Source organism: Garra rufa, chromosome 20 (assembly GCF_049309525.1).
Source record: "Garra rufa chromosome 20, GarRuf1.0, whole genome shotgun sequence".
Taxonomy (NCBI): Eukaryota; Metazoa; Chordata; class Actinopteri; order Cypriniformes; family Cyprinidae; genus Garra; species Garra rufa.
The window spans coordinates 11,016,739-11,032,422 of NC_133380.1; the positions used below are offsets into that span (position 1 = coordinate 11,016,739).

General features: G+C 34.1%; 1 protein-coding gene across 1 annotated transcript in view; it reads right to left on the bottom strand.

The window, feature by feature from the left end:
- The window catches only part of LOC141294333 (thrombospondin type-1 domain-containing protein 7B-like), a 25,578-nt gene extending 12,139 nt beyond the window's left edge, over positions 1-13,439 (bottom strand). Inside the window, exons 1-3 of the mRNA XM_073826390.1 lie at positions 13,233-13,439; positions 12,939-13,122; positions 10,900-11,054 (exon numbers count right to left, since the gene is read on the bottom strand). Of these exons, the coding sequence (XP_073682491.1) occupies positions 10,900-11,054; positions 12,939-13,122; positions 13,233-13,439 (546 nt within the window). The remainder of the gene's footprint in view (positions 1-10,899; positions 11,055-12,938; positions 13,123-13,232) is intronic.
- Positions 13,440-15,684: the final 2,245 nt, after the last annotated feature.

A 15,684-nucleotide genomic window follows, 5' to 3' on the forward strand; every position in this document is an offset into this window, starting at 1 on the left:
ATTTAAAATAACTGTTTTCTATTTGAATATATGTAAAAATTTAATTTATTTATGTGATTTCAAAGCTGCATTTTAGCATCATTACTCCAGTCATGATTTGCTGCTCAAAAACATTTATTATTATTATTATTATTATTATGAATAGAAAGTTCATTGTCTTGTTATCTCCCAAAAGATAACAAGACAATCTAAGAGTGTAAGAGGCATCATTGTGGAAAAAATATTTCTCAGCTTTTATTTACATTTGAACAAAAAGTAGCATGTCCAAAATTATTCATTCCCTTTGCAAACTGTCACAGTCTATGGGAAAATCCAAAGTTCTATACCATTCCAAATAGTCCAAGCTTTTCTAAAGCATCCTAATTACCCTGATTCATTGGGAACAGCTGTTTTAATCAACCCAACAGGTGAAAAACAGAAGCTCTCTGCTGTTGGTTTGTGGACAGTCATGGCTAAGACAAAGGAGCACAGTAAACGGCATCATGAAACAGGAGCAATACATCAAAATTCTCAACAACAACATTAGGCAGTCTGCAGAGAAATTTGACCTTGGGCACTAGACAATGACCCAAAACACACAGCAAAAGTGGTGAAGAAATGGTTAGCAGACAAAAACATTAACGTTTTGCAGTGGCCCAGCCAGAGTCCTGACTTAAATCCAATTGAGAATCTGTGGAGGGAGCTAAAGATCAGGATGATGGCAAGGAGACCCTCCAACCTGAAAGAGTTGAAGCTCATCGCTAAAAATGAATGGGCAAAAATACCAGTGGAGACATGCAAAAAGCTGGTCAGCAATTATAGGACGCGTTTGATTGCTGTAATAGCCAATAAAGGCTTTTCTATTGATTATTGAGAAGGGTATGAATAATTTTGGACACGCCACTTTTTGTTCAAATGTAAATAAAAGATGAGTAATATTTTTTTCCACAATGATGCCTCTTGTACATCGTCCTATTATCTTCTGGGAGACGTCTGTGTTATTTCTAATAAAAAAAAAAAATTAGCTGGTTCATAAAAGTAACTTTAAGTCGGAATTTGCCAGGGATATGAATAATTTTGGGTTTGACTGTATGTCTAGCTGATGGAAGACTGTGTATATTTGAGATAACGTTTTTTGCATTAGAGTTTGTGTAATATATTTAGTATGTATTAGTGCATGTTTGCATGTTCCTATGTGCATAGGTCAGCATACGTTATTAAAAGGAAGCTCTACTTCTACGCCATTTCATTTTATGTGGGATCACTCATTCAGATGACGACCTGTGCTGCGGGCACCTATATGTGACCATTGAACATTTATTACGGTGAAAAGTACCAGGAATGTGTGCAGTGATATAACATTTTATAAAGGTTGGTTTCATGCTTCACCAGTCTTCAGCATATACCAGCTGTGTACATATCCTATTCAGAGTGGGAGAGAGAGAGAAAGAGAGTGGAACAGAGCGAGCAGATAGCAGCATTTTGAAGCCTGTCTGCACAGAGATATTTCATAGACTTCTGTCAGACGGGCCATTTCAAAAACACATAATTATCAACAAAAGCACAAAAGCTCGGGAAGACATTGGTTTAATTAGGAGGAATGTATTGCCAAACTGCAAACGCACACAGCTTAGGAAAGAGAGAGAGAGAGAGAGAGAAAAAGAGAGCTGTTAGAAGTTAATCAACATTAGCCTTAATGATAAGGCCTCAGAGAAAATGTACAGACACACAGCGCCGCACAAAACCACATTGTTTGTCTGGGGTTTCCAAGAAATTATCCTTATTTCGCCTTAGAAACAGAAAAAGAAGACGAAGAAAAACACAGCATCGTCTCTCTGTTCCTCCTTCCTCTCCCACTGCTTGTCAGAAGAAAGGACAGAAAGGAGGGGAGCGCGAGGCGGCGAATCGGTCAGCAGACACGCGATTCTCGCGCTTCCAGCAGCTCGCGCTGTGCAGATAACGCGGGAATGTCAACGGTTTGACAGGCTTCCGACGCGTTACTCCCTTTCATCTCCGCCGTTGACAGCGCGGTTTAAAGCTCTTTTTGTACTTATATCTAAATTTGTGTTTTCGCAATGAGAAATCACTGAGCGGTAACGCATGTTTTCATGAGCTCGTCAAGGAGGGAGCAGATGAAAAGCCGTTTTACTGCACAAGCCTCCCTGTGATCTGAGGTGAAAACTACTTCGGCAACACACAAGGCTAAATTAAGGGCTTAAACTGTTAGTCATCAAACAATAGTCTCATATTTGTTTTTTTTCTTGGGTGCTATTTGTTAGTTAGTCTCTAACACACCAAACTAAACAATAATATTCGTTAAAAAAGTATATAATTGCATAGCATCCACCTTTTTCGTCCCATAAGAGTGGTATGTGTCTGGTTTCCAGTCTCATCTAGTTTTAGCTGTATAACACAGCTTGTTTTGCTGCTTGATATTGCAAATTGGTGTCTTATATTGTTTTAATGTATTATCTTAATTATGAATACACTGGTTTGTAGTGCAAACAGTTGTATCGTTTACTGCATGTTGTTATTCTTCTCATTGTTTCTCTAGAGCAGATAATGAACTGGAAGTCTCATCCATAGTCTTACTTCCTTGTTGAAGAAAAAGGTGATAGTTCAGTGGTTCACAACCAGGGGGCCGGGACTGATTGATTTAAAATAATACAAAACAAGCTTTAAAATGAGCTACAAGTGCTTAACCTCAAGATGTGACCTGACATGTTTCTTATTTTAATTTGTTACCTTATAAGAACTGACATTGTTATTTAAGAACCAAGTTTTTCCACAGTCAGGGAATTTTAAAAGTGCAATTTCCAGTCATGGATATTTATAAAATATTAAAAAGTCATGAAATTTTTTATAATGAATTTATCTTAATTTATGGAGCATATCAAATATTGTAAATCGTAGGGCTGTAACGTCCCAGTCGATTAGTCGATTAATTGGTCGATACGGTCTGGTTCGACCAAAATTCTGATTGGTCGATTTTTTGCCGCGCTCATTTCATCAGTTTGGCCGTGCTCATTTCATCAGGTGGAAAGCACTAATTGCTAATGGGGGTGTTTTCAGAGCACCCCTGTTTCACAGGGAACAGTCTGTTTTCAGAACACCCCCATTGTTTTCACTTTTTTGGATTAGCCCACTGGAGAAGAGAGACAGATAAGTAGGCTTTTGGGGCCGTTCACATGTAGCGTCTTTTGCGCGATCAAGTTCGTTATTTCAAATGTAGATGCGCGTCTTACGCGCGCATAATGGAAGCGACGTGGTCGCGACGCGCACGCGGTGCGACGCGCTCGTTTTTTCCGCTTCATCAGCTTCCTCACGTTTTTCCGTTACATTGAAACCTCAACAGAAACAGCTCATCATTGTGGTCCAAGGATTTTCTGAACTTTATGATTTGTCAAGCCTCCATTATTTTGACGCAAATAGAAGCAACAATGCATGAGACGCATATAGGCTTGGAGCTAGAGCGCAGCTGATGGTTGCTTAGAAACGGCAGACGCTTCCGGAGAGCAAGCGCCCGAGCGCTTTGTTGACATTAGGAAGAAAGCATCGCGCCTAGCGTTTTCCACGCGTTTTTAGGCGCGACATGTGAACGGCCCCTCATCCAAACGGAAAAATAATATCACGGAAGGAATTGTTAAGTACGGTGCCCGCCAGGGGACACCTTCGGTTCACTTATGTTTGTCGTGGCCACGACATATAAACTCGTGGGAACATGATATTATGTTGTGGCCACGACAAACATAAGTGAACCGAAGGTGTCCCCTGGCGGGCACCGTAGTTAAGTCTATTCGTGTCTCAGCCGCGTAGCTGAGCTCTAATGTTCAGCCTCGTTCTGTGCGAGCTGCGCAGAGCGGCTGAAATGATAGTGTCTGACAGTTATACTTATAACATATGACTAAAATAATTTTCTAAATTATGTTGCACATTCCTCAAAAGTTCTTGTGATATCACTAGTTGACAACATAGTACTGTTTTCAGAAATCACAGGCTATGATATTGCGCAGGTGCACGTGATGCACCGCTGTCAGAAACGACAGACGTGTGTCAGACTCATTTCAGTGCAAAATAATTAGGTAAAAAACGATTAAATATACTGCAAAAAGTTTTTTATGTTTATTTATAATTAATTTAGGCAGACAACAAGGCTACCAAGTACTGAGTACAGTAGGTATCTAATTAATGTAATGTACGTTTTTTTCCCTCCACAACGTCATTTTTAGTCGACTTTTAGTCGAAAGTTTCTGGACTTCAGTCGACCAAGATTTTCTTTGGTTGATTACAGCCCTAGTAAATCGGTTGGCAGTATGTAAACCCTGAAGAACATTAACTTTCTCGAATTATGAAATTTGTTGTCTTAATTATTAAAGCATTATATAAAGTAATGCTGTTTGTAAATGTTATTATAAATTATTTTATAAATATTAAATATTTGTCAAAAAAATCACAGCTTAAATATATTTATGACAAATGATAATGAGATAAACTCTAACAGATTTAATATTTATATCTAAAATAAATAATTTCATCAAAATACTACTTACTGCAATTATTAGTGTTACTAGTAAAACCATATAAATCAAAGTGTGTATGGACCATTCTAAAGAATTGGTGCAAACTGCTGTCCCACAACCAAAAACACATTTAAAAAGCATTTAAGTATTCAAATCTTAGATGTTTAGATCCTTCTATTATTTATTGAATCCCACAGTAATATTTACAATATTAGTAAGCTTAATATATTTAAAATCATCATTTATTGGGTGCTTTTAATTGGGAGTTGGCTGTCCCGAACCCTAAATTTCAACTTGCGAAAATGATATTAAAATAATTTTAGTATTTTTTCCTTTGTTGTTTTTAAAAGTATCTTTTTGATTATTTAAAAAAAATGTGTCCTGCATTTTCAAATCACTTTTTAATCAGCATATGTTTTAGTCTATTGGTTGAAACTAATTTTTAACTACACCCCTAAATTTATGATCAGGAAATATTCCTATGTCCCCCTCTCTCACATACATGGTGAGTAGATAGGCCCCATCATTTTGAGGTAAATTGTTTTCAAAAGTCTGAAAATCTGTGTGTAGCTTTAAGGAACGTCACTACAGAACACCTTTTTTTAAGTAATTAAACACACTTTTTTTGGGAGTTATCCCATAACAATTAGTTTTTATATGTGTACAACTGTTCACAACTGTGCAATCTAACCATGTGCTGATTAACATCTTTGAGCTACGTTCAAAAGTATCTACTAAAACAGTCATGACCAAAACATGACATCATTATTTTGGTAGAGAACACATATTCCTTTATTTGGGGGAAATAAACAAAATGTTTGTACAGTTATGCAATTTTTTTGTATTTTAGTATGTTTTAGTATGTGGTTTAAAGTTCTGTAATGTGGTTGCTACCAAAGCATTACTGTCACTACCAAAAAATGTGCAGTTACTACTGAAACATGGGATGTTTTGTCAAACATAAAGTATGCTAAATTATTGACAAAGATGTTATTATGGTGTTTGGTTCAATGTATATTCAAACTAATGAATTCTTACGTTTGAAATCAGTATGATCAACTTGCCTTTTAAAAAGAAAAATTGGATTCAAAATACAACAAATCTTATAAATTACACTTGAAATATTGTTAAAATGTAATTGTTATTGATTTACCTCTGAAAAGTGTAATAAAATAGCAATATATATATAAATTCTGACTTAAAGTTACTTATATTTAACCAGCAAGTTTTTTTGGATTAGAAATGACACAGAAGTCTCCCAGAAGATAATAAGACAATGTACAAGAGGCATCATTGTGGAAAAAATTATTACTCATCTTTTATTTACATTTAAACAAAAAGTGGCATGTCCAAAATTATTCATACCCTTCTCAACAATCAATAGAAAAGCCTTTATTGGCTATTAAAGCAATCAAGCGCTTCCTATAATTGCTGACCAGCTTTTTGCATGTCTCCATTGGTATTTTAGCCCATTCATCTTTAGCGATGAGCTCCAACTCTTTCAGGTTGGAGGGTCTCCTTGCCATCACCCTCATCTTTAGCTCCTTCCACAGATTCTCAATTAGATTTAAGTCAGGACTCAGGCTGGGCCATTGCAAAACGTTAATGTTTTTGTCTGCTAACCATTTCTTCACCACTTTTGCTGTGTGTTTTGGATCGTTGTCGTGCTGAAATGTCCACTGGTGCCCAAGGCCAAGTTTCTCTGCAGACTGCCTGATGTTGTTGTTGAGAATTTTGATATATTGCTCCTTTTTCATGGTGCCGTTTACTGTGATTAGGTTCCCTGGTCCACTGGCTGAAAAACACTCCCAAAACATTAGGTTCCCACCACCATGTTTGACAGTGGGGATGGTGTTCTTAGGGTTGAAGGCTTCTCCTTTTTTTAAGCCAAATGAAGACTACATCATTGTGGCCAAACAATTAAATTTTTGTTTTATCTGACCATAAAAAAGAAGACCAGAAGTCTTCTTCTTTGTCCAGATGAGCATTTGCAAAGAGCATTTGTGTGTCTTGTCTTGAGAAGTGGTGTCCTCCTTGGTCTGCGTCCGTGGAACCCAACGGTGTTCAGTGTCTGTTGGACTATCTGCCTTGAGATGTTGCCACCAGCAGAGCCCAGATTCATCAGGATGGTCTTGGTGGTGATCCTTGGATTCTCTTTTACCTCTCTCACTATCCTCCTGGCCAGCACAGGTGTCACTTTTGACTCCCGAACACGTCCTTTGAGATTTTTCACAGTGCAGAACGTCTTTTATTTTTTAATAATACTTTGCACTGTAGCCACTGGAACTTCAAAACATTTAGATATGGTCTTATAGCCCTTTCCTGTTTTGTGAGCAGCCACAATGCGCAGCCGCAGGTTCTCAGTGAGCTCCTTTGTCTTAGCCATGACTGTCCACAAACCAACAGCAGAGAGCTTCTGTTTTTCACCTGTTGAGTTGATTAAAACAGCTGTTCCCAATGAATCGGGGTAATTAGGATGCTTTAGAACAGCTTGGACTATTTGGAATGGTATAGAACTTTGGATTTTCCCATAGAATGTGACAATTTGCAAAGGGTATGAATAATTTTGGACATGCCACTTTTTGTTCAAATGTAAATGAAAGCTGAGAAACATCGTCTTATTATCGTTTTTGAGAAGCCAAAAAAACAAAAAACTGATGTTTCCAACTCTGACTTTGGACCAATTCTGTAGAATGGCCCATATACGTATGAAACTATTGAGTGCAACATTCTGTTAAGTGTTAAATAATTCTGTTGAGTAATGTTATTATATGAATGAATGTCATCTGTTTTCTTGATTTTATTCTTTTATTTTCAGACCACTGTAAACTCATGGAGTTCATGGAGAAAACAAAAGCAGACGGATCCGGGAGGAAAGTGCACTCTTGTGTGTTTGTGGATTGTCTTTTAATGGAAGGTCATTAGCCATCAGTGACTCTTCACAGGTAATCATTACACTAATCTTTACACTAAAAAGTTTAATCTGTGCTAATCGCAACACTTATTGACAGTGTCACAAACAGTGCCTAATTTGACCGCTGTGAAAATGTTTAAATTGGGTGTTTTCCTTATTGAGCCCTTGAGCCGAATAAACATACAAACACCATCCAATATCTGTCCAGACAGAGAAAGCTCAACTGTTTAACCTAGCTTTTACAATAACACAATTTGTATCAATATCAGAGCAGAGAGGACATCAAAACATATCTGAGCAATTATTACAGGTCTGGGTTGCATGAAATAGAAATGAAATGCGAGCAACAGCACAGCGCTTCACATAAGAGCAGCCTTAAGCGTTTGTTAAAGGAGCACCTCGGAAGAGTATTTTGTTCTCCTTCTTCACTCTTTTTCAAAGGCCACCTTTTACTGACCTCAATTTTAATCAGTACTTACTGACCCTGTCACCTGGTCATAATCTCCAGTGTATTGGATTTAGCAAGGGTCTATATTAAGATTCAGGCCCTTGGCGAAGGTAGAGGTTTTTTAATTTTCCTGTGACATTAAGACACCGCGGCTGCAGGGCACACTCCGGTGCGCGTGAAACCCTGCAAGAGGAATGGGAAAAAGCTAAGGGTATCTCTGTGGAGAGAGCAGAACTGCTCGCAGGGGGCCACCGAAGCACCAAGCAACTGGCGAGATTCCTTGCAATATTCCATGAAATTTCAAGACACTTAAGCCATTTGCACGCATGCACGCAAAACTCTCGCATTGCTGAATTTCGTCTAATATTATCTCAAGAAACACTCCAGCTCTTGTCCTCAATCTCTCTCCAATCATATGAGATCATTGTGTCGTTTTAATTGTCAGCGGGGAGAAATGCATGAGTGGAACGCTTGAATACAAAGTTCATATCTACTAATCATTTAATTATGATCGGGAAATCTAATGAAGCGGAAAGATTAATTAAGTGGCATTTCCTTGATGCTCTGATTGATTTAGAATTACAATGTCTTTCCACAAGAAGCTCAATAATAATTAATAAATTATTTAAATAAACTTGAAAGACATCGAACACTTGGAGTTCGATGCATGAGACTCTTTCCGAGTCAATGAAAACTTGTCACTGTGAAATAGAAATAAGGAAGTCATCTTTAAAAGTAGTCTTAAGTTATTATTATTATTATTAATATGTGTGTTTATTTATCTAACAAATATTTGTAGCAGTGACAGTGTAAATCAGTTTTCATATCTACATATATATGCACTGAAAGAAATTAGTGACTCAGAAATAGCTAGAATTCACTAATGATCACAAAGAAATAGCGAGTATCACAGTGGATTAACTTTTTAAACGTGTTTTACTATTTTAATAGTATTTTATTATTTTATAGCTTTGAATATTTATTTATTCTTTTTAATATTTTTAAGGTGCATAGTGATCTAAATCTAGATAAATAGCTATTGAAACACAAATATTATTTAATGTTTTATTCATTTTTAAAATGTATATGGATCTAGATCAATAGCTATAGAAACAAATATGTTTTTTTTGTGTGTATATGAATCTAGATCTAAATCAGTAGCTATAGAAGCATAAATATTATTTGAAACATAAATAATATTATTATTTAGTGTATTTGGATCTAGATCTGGATCAATAGCTGTTGAAACAAATATTTTTTTCATTTATTGTATTTTTTTTTTTTTACAGTGTATATGGATATAGATCTTAAAACCTTTTTTAATGTATTGTAGTTTATAAATTTTTACAGTCTATATGAATCTAGATCTATATCTATATCAGTAGCTATTGAAACAAATATGATTTTTATTTAATTTTTTTATTTTTTTGTTTATTTTTTACAGTGTATATGGATAGATTAAGAGCAGTAGCTATTGAAACAAATATATATTTTTTTACAGCGTATATGGATCTAGACCAATAGCTATTGAAAAATAAATAAGTATATATTACAGTGAGATATTTTAGTGAGATAAATAAGTATATTACAGTGAGATATATTTTATATACACTGTAATATAAAAATATATATTACAGTGTATATGGATCTAGGTCTAGTTCAATAGCATTGAAACAAATATTTTGTCTTTATTTATTTATTTTTAAAGTGTATATGGATCTAGATCTAGATCAATAGCTATTAAAACATAAATATTATTTTATTTTTTATTCATTTTACTACTTTATTACAGTGTATATGGATCTAGATCAATAGCTATTAAAACAAAAAATGTTTGTTTTATATATATTTTTTTACAGTGTATATTGATCTAGATCTCTTTTATTTTGTTTTATTTTATTATTTACTTGCAGTATATATGTATCTAGATCTAGAACAACAGCTATTGAAACAATTCATTTTTTTGAAAATGTATTTTATTTAATTCATAATTATTTATTTTACATTGTATATGGATGTAGATCAATAGCGATTAAAACAGATATTATGTTTATTTTTATTGTAATATTTATATTATTTATTTATGTATTATAATATTTTACAGTGTAAATGGATCTACATCCAGATCAATAGCTATTGAAAAATATTATTTTATTTTATTTATGTATTTATTTTTTAACAGTGTATATGGATCTATATCCAGATCAATATATTTTAAAACATAAATATTATATATATTTTTTTAAATAATAATAATAATAATAATAATAATAATAATTCAGTTTATAATAATAATAATAATTATTATTACATATACAGTGTATATGGATTTAGACCAATAACTACTGAAAGAGAAATATACCAATAAAGAAATAACATGTGACAAAAAATGTTGGTACATCTTTGCTGGTTTGTGGTTGTCACTGAAAAATATAATTAAAACCAACATCTATGTAACTGGCTTTAAAAATATCTCTCCCACAGCCCTGGCATCTTTATCTCTCCGGACGGACTTGCACTCCAAGGTGCTTTTTCTTCGCAAAGGAATTTTGCATGATGCCTTGAAAGCAGCAGAAACATCAGGCTTCGTATCAGCAAGATCAGAAGAGAATAAATGGTGCTGTCACTGTCCAAAGAGGAAAATGCAAGGTGCTTTTTTCTGCCAGTGCTGTTTGAACAACTTTTATGCTGTCATGAGACCTAATGGTTAAAGAAAGAAGGGCAAGCATTGTCATTTACATTCACATGTATTCATTTTGCAGATGATTTTATCCAAAGTGACTACAAATGAGGAACGTTGAAAGCAGATTATCATAGGGGTCAACACCAGCCAACATTAGGCAAGACACAAGGTAAGATGATAGAAAATACCATTTACTACGACTGATTCTCATGCAGACGATTCAGGATCCTATAGAAACATACTTTCTTTGTGAGATTAAATCAGTATAATCAAACAAACCTTAATAGAGGGAGTAAACAAAAGATGTGGTTCCATGTCTATGAGATACCACAGATGTGTTAACTGAATTCATCACCATTTTCTCAGGATGTGTAGAGGATGTGATTAGCATCCTGGTTGTGGAGCCGTGGTAGTGCTTGGGAATGGTGGTCATGGATAGGAGCGGTGGGGTGACAGTGATGTATAGCTCCTGGCGCTGAGCAGTCTTTGCCTGTTGATTACCTTGGCAACCTGAATGTGGAAACTCTGCTGAATTTGTTAGTTAGAATACTCTAGAATGATAAAACAAAACACACAGATGTTATATACATAACAGAATAATGTTTACAGGTGAAACCTATAAATGTCCAAATATATTTTCATCCCAAAATCAAAAGAAATAAGAATTTATATTTATATTAAAGACCAGTAAGACTGTTCTCATTACCATTACACCAAAAATAGTATTCTCATTGCTGTAATAATGATAATTTATTTAAAAGATAATACAATAGTATTAGTAATAGGATAGTATTACAATTTACCATCACCACACATAACTAAGGCTGTCACGATTCCTTAAATTCGGTTCTAGTACTCGATTAAAAAAAATCCTAAACTGCAATAGTGTCGAGTAATACCGGAAGTGGCACATTCCGTGGACGAGAATTCATGAAACCATGAAAATCATAATAAACCATAATGCTATTGTGAATTCACAAATGCTACGATTCAATTCAATCAGTGATGCAGGTTTAATATATGGGACCCTGGACCACAAAACCAGTCATAAGGTTAAATTTTACATCATATGAAAGCTCCATAAATAAGCTTTCTATTGATGTATAGTTTGTTAGGATAGGACAATATTTGGCTGAGATACATCTATTTGAAAATCAGGAATCTGAGGGTGCAAAAAAATCAAAATACTGAGAAAATCACCTTTAAAGTTGTCCAAATTAGGTTCTTAACAATGCATATTACAAATCAAAAATTACATTTTGATATATTTACAGTAGGAATTTTACAAAAAATCTTCATGGAACATGATCTTTATTTAATTTCCTAATGATTTTTGGCATAAAAGAAAAATCTAAAATTTTGACCCATTCAATGTATTTTTGGCTATTGCTACAAATATAGCCCAGCGACTTAAGACTGGTTTTGTCGTCCAGGGTCACATATGCGCTTTAATTATTTACATGCATTACGTACGAGCTCCTTAGAGTGGCTCCATTCACAGTAAATGCTGCTCCACACAAACTGTTATCAGTTAGGCAACATTTACCATTTCATCAGATTTGTAAGGTAAATAATTTTATAAACCTAAGCAAGCACAGGAGAATACATCAATATCTCTCTCAATATGCTAACTGTTTATAACAAAATATTTTATTTCAATAGTTTATTTCAAAATAAAAGCTCAAACCCTCGCTCAGTTTACAAATTAAGAAATGTCCAGATATTAAAGATTAAGTGGACATTTAAATTTTGGTTTTAAATATTAAAGATTAGATCGCACAGTAATGTGTAAAAAAAAAAAAAAAAAAATTCTTCAATCCGTTGGTTCCCTCTGCAGTCATTTGTTATAATACGTAATGTACATTAGCATTATTATTTATAATACATTATGGAATTTCACAGTTTTGTTCAATAAACCATGATTACTTGCTTTTGATATGTTATTTGAACCAATTATTGCCTCATTGCTATTATATATGTATTTTAAGTCATTTTAAAAGCTAGCTTAGGTCTATTTTTATTACCTAAAAAAATACTCAATTAATCATCAGAAGAATCAACTGATTAATTGATTACCAAATCGTTAGTGACAGCCCTACACATAACCATTCAAAAGTAATTTAATATTATATATTATTTAAAATTTTAAATATTTAAATGGCATTTATCATAATTCTCATGCAGGAATACAAATATGCCAATTACGCTATTAAGAGTTTTGCTAGAAATATGTTTAATTATCATTTAAACAATGTCACGATCCAAAAAAAAAAAAAAAAAAATCTCTTGAATTTAGGGAGAAATGTGACCTGGACTTTTTTTCTTTATAAGATTCACCCTTGCAGTTCAAGCTAGTGATATGCATTCACCAAAAATTAATTGACAGTGGGACACCTTGGTGTTTTATAAAGCTTTTCCCAACACCGTTCTGAATCATAAACTCTGCAGTGCCATAAAAATTATCCAGTATGACACGTGAAATGAGGTTGAGAGTTAAACTCGAGCATTTCAGCCCTTTCAGCCCGTCCCGCTTTGGCCAGAATAAAGATGAGCTGAGTCCTCTGTCTCGGCACATTTGCTGTGTAGTATTAAAAGAGAACATCTTTACCACCAAACATCGCCCCGAGCAAGACTATCGACTCTCGTCTCCAAGAAGAAATGGATCAAATGAAATATTAGATGGCCAACGGTTCCCTGCAGCCAGCAGTGGTTGAGGTCCCGCATTAGCGAGCGGATTGTGGTGCCATGCTGAATTGTCTGGGTTGGGGAGGGATGATGAGGTGCTTTGCCAGGGCAGGCCTCAGGTGCCAAATGTGGTGTTGAGAGAGAGCAGGAGAGTAATTCTCCCCGCTGGAGCGAGCGCTCACAGTTTAAACACCCCGGGCGCCCGGCCATCTCCGTCTCACATAACAGCATCTACACGGCCGTTTCTACTCACATGCACTTCTTCAGCAGTTTAGCGAGGAGGAGAAAGACGGCATGAAAGAGAGGAAAAATAGAGACGGAGTGAGAGAAAGACAGATAGAAAGAAAGAAAATGAAAAAGAGGGAGAGAGATAAGACTGCAAAAGTGGGTCAAGGACTCAGTTCAACCATAATTACAGAACCCCCAACACCACAAGCTGGAAGATCAATCCGGCATGGGATTTAGGAACCTATTGTCTCTCTCTCCTCTCTCTCTCCCCCCTCTCTCTCTCCTTGTGAACAAATCTGTTTTTGCAGGATTTTTCAGCCCTGCCTTTTGCCATCAAGCCCTTTAATTAAGATTAGGCTGGAGCTCTCACTTCAAACTCCCAGCAGCAGAACTGAATTTTAAGGTGAATCACACAGCAACCTGTCGAGGACACAATTCACCCCAAAATAGAACAAATAAAGTAAATGGGGAAAAAAAAGCATTGAGACATGTTTTATTGACATTTTCCCCTAATATTGTCACAACTGTAATGTGTCTAGACATTTTATTACATTGTTTATTTTAAATGGTGATTTTTATTAGACACTCAACATTTGAAGTGGATCAAAAAAGTTCAACTAAGTTGTCCTAAGACAAGAACACGGGTATTATTATTATTAAGGTATTATTATATATATATAAAAAAAATATTTTAGTTTTTAAAAATATTTCAAATTATTAATTATTATTTTATGTTATAATTTAGTTATTATATTTTAAACAAAAGTTTTAGAAGTAATAATTATTAATTTAATCACACACACACACACACACACACACACACACACATATACACGCACACACACACACACACACACACACACACACACACACACACACACACACACACACACACACATACACACACACACACACACACACACACACACACACACACACACACACACACACACACACACACACACACACACACACACATATAATTACTTATTATTATAGTTTGCTAATATTTCAAATTATTCATTATTATATTTAATTACATATATACACACTCACACACACATATTATTATTATTATTATTATTGAGGTATTATTATTATTATAGTTTAAAAATTATTTCAAATTATAAATCATTATTTTTATCACACACAGATAGAAATAAAAATATATAGAGGTATTATTATATTTCTTTAAATATTATTTCAAATGATTAATTATTATTTTATTATTACAATTGCCATTTTCCCTAATATTGTCATAACTGTAATATGTCTATACATGTTATTACACATTTTTTTCAATGCTAATTGTCATTAGACACTGAATACATAATAAAAATAATAATTATAATTATTTTTAATTAATTAAAATTATTATTGAGGTATTATAGTTTTTAATAATATTTTGAATTATTACTTTTTAATATTTTCCATTTTAGTTTTTATAATTTCTTTAATGTCTATATAATTTTATACATTTATGATAAATTGTCAGTTATTTTAGTTTAAAAGTTTAAAATTTTGTTTAAGTTTAAACGAGAAATATATATCATATATATATATTAATATATGATATGTGCTGTCTTTTTAGTATCTCTTTTTTCTGATTTTAGATTTTAATGATTTTAATTATGTTAACACTTTACAGTAAGGTTTATGAGATACAGTTAACATTAGTTAACTACATTAGTTAGGATGAACTAAGAATGAAGACTTTTAGAGCATTTATGTTAATTTTAGAATTTACTAATGCATTATTAAAATCACAAGCTGTGTTTGTTAACATTAGTTAATGCACTGTGAATTAACATAAACAATAAACGGCTGAATTCTTATTAACTAACGTTAACAAATAAATAGTGTAATAAATGTATTGTTCATTGTTCATTCACGTTAGTTAATAATACATTAACTAATGACAATAAAGTGTCACCATGTTTTGTCATTTTGGGCTGACATATGACCTAAACATAAACCTTAAAACGTTTTTGTTAGAACAACACACCTCTGTTGTATCCTCCTGACAAAATCGCCCAAACCTTCATTTCACCGCAGATTGTGGGTTTTCACAAGAGCTACACGTGTCTGAGGAGCTTTATCAGAGGCTGATGTCAAAATGGCCCGTGGCAGTCTCTTGTGTTTTATGATCCAGGGTTAACACTCCATTCCGAATATTTCTTTGGAGACCTAAAAGAAATGACAGTAGGCTACAGTGACTGAATGCGAT